At 32.3% G+C, this 2,058-nt stretch overlaps 1 protein-coding gene across 1 annotated transcript in view; it reads right to left on the bottom strand.

Moving 5' to 3' along the window:
- The window catches only part of LOC107098164 (bifunctional protein GlmU-like), an 8,121-nt gene extending 7,798 nt beyond the window's left edge, over positions 1-323 (bottom strand). The window contains exon 1 of the mRNA XM_015395668.1: positions 256-323. Coding sequence (XP_015251154.1) covers positions 256-258 — 3 coding nt within the window. The 5' untranslated portion in view covers positions 259-323. The remainder of the gene's footprint in view (positions 1-255) is intronic.
- Between the last annotated feature and the right edge of the window lie 1,735 nt (positions 324-2,058).

Genomic DNA, 2,058 nt, shown 5'->3' with positions numbered 1-2,058 from the left:
TGAATCTTCTCCTGCTGCTGGTTTTCTGTTCAGACCAGTTAAATCAGATCTCGGCCTACATTCCTGCTGGAGGCTCAGACCTCCTGCTTTGCTGGAAGGAAACTCAGGCAGCTCAGCTCAGCAGACTGCAGCAGAAATCAGCTAACAGATGATTCATGCAGCTGATCTTCTGTTTAGAACCTGGAGAACATTCAGCCTGTAGACCAGCCTGCAGCAGCTGGTCCAGATTCAGAACCAAAGGGAGACCAAACTCACCATTCTGCTGCAGCCAAAGGTTCAAACTCCACAGCGGCCTGCTGAGCATGCTCACTCCACACTTAACCCTCCAACTGCTTTTTTCTTTCCTCCTAAAACTTTATTTAAAACAGCAGAGCAGCTTCACAGAACAGGAAACATTAAGCACTGCGAAATATTAACCAGATTATGGATTATTATGAAACATGTGCAGAAAGTTGACAGATTTAAGTTTATTATAAAGTCACTTCAGAGGGAAGAAGAAATGTTCTTTTAATTAGAGTTTGATAAATGTTGGTAATCATCTTTCATCTGAATATTGATGTTGGAAAATAATATAAAAAGTTACATATTTTCAGGAGGAAAATTCATAAGAATTTTTCTTTTCTCAAAACATTAAATCTGAAACGGCTTTTATATTCAGATTTATTTTTTATTTTAATTTTCGCCGCTGAAAAGATTTATTCCTGGTCTTTTACTGCCCCCTGCTGGAGTTTAGATGCAATTCAGTCGACTTAAACTAAAAATGAAAAAAAAAAGTGATGAATTTAGGCCAAATAACTGGAATGCTGCTCCACTGTTGCAAAACCTGCTTTACAGATTTATCAGATTAATGTGTCTCATATAGTTTTATAAATATTTAGTGTAAAATATGAAAAACAAAAATTTATTAGGATTCTATTTATGGGTTTGGATGGAATCAGAGATACAAAAAAAAAAAACTGCAAATTTTCAAATCCTGGTTTACAGATTTCAGTGAAAGATTGATTTTTATCTTATTCATTTATTTTGTAAAAATAGAATCTGAAGAAAAAAAGCTAAACTTTGAAACATCATATATGAAAAAAGTCTGAAAGATTATGATAATAATATTTGAAAAAGTATTTTGAAAAATAAAATCTAAAAAAAAAAGGTAATTATAAAAATATATATATTACACATGCAGGCAAATCACTCAAAAAGATTTTAATTGATACAGTTTTTTTTTAAATCTTTTTTTTATTTCCTTTTTTGAATCATGTATTTGATTTAAATGAATAGGAACAAAATGTCTACATTAGAAAAAGGACAGATGTTTCTTCTCTGCAGCATTGTAAAAAAAAATCAAACACTGAAGAATTGAAAGAATAAAAACATTTTTATCTGAAAAAAAAAAAACGCTAATGTCAGCAATGATGAATAAAATAGAAATATCATCCCTTGTTTTTCATCTGTGTGGATATTCAGGTGGACCAGCAATAAAGTCAAAAGCAACAAGGAAGCAAAGAGTCTCACGAAGGGAAAAAACAACCAAACTAAAATAAGACAAAAAGACAAAGGGCTAAAATTCATAAAGATGGATCAATTAAAACATCAATTATATTAGAAAATAATAAAAAAAAAACATCCATAAATAGATCAAAGTGCTCGAATGATAAAACTGTTCTGGAAACTCAGTTAACAAAGAAAAATAATGTTATACTGCAGAAATGAAACAGCTGAAAATGAAGTAAAAACCTGAATCAAATGAAATGATTTGGATCCTAATCCTTCACCAGTTGGTCTGTTCAGGCCTCCAGCAGGAAAACATCTGCCGCTATGTTTGACCCAGACTTTCATCTGCTAATCAGTTCATCAATAACATCGAATGCAGTTTCAGAGACAGAACTTAGTGCCTAAAAGACAAAACTCAGGGCAAAGTGTCCCCAGCAGTGTTAAACTCATTTTAAATCCCATCAGCTTCATCAAGTCTTTGAAATAATTAACAAATAAAACTTATCAGAATTAAAGGATTAAAACTACAAGCTCTGCCATCAGAACGCTGATAATATTAAGTGTGTCTCA

The sequence above is a fragment of the Cyprinodon variegatus genome, unplaced genomic scaffold, assembly GCF_000732505.1.
Source record: "Cyprinodon variegatus isolate N-32 unplaced genomic scaffold, C_variegatus-1.0 Scaffold752, whole genome shotgun sequence".
Classification (NCBI taxonomy): domain Eukaryota; kingdom Metazoa; phylum Chordata; class Actinopteri; order Cyprinodontiformes; family Cyprinodontidae; genus Cyprinodon; species Cyprinodon variegatus.
This window is presented reverse-complemented; position numbering and strand designations above follow the sequence as displayed.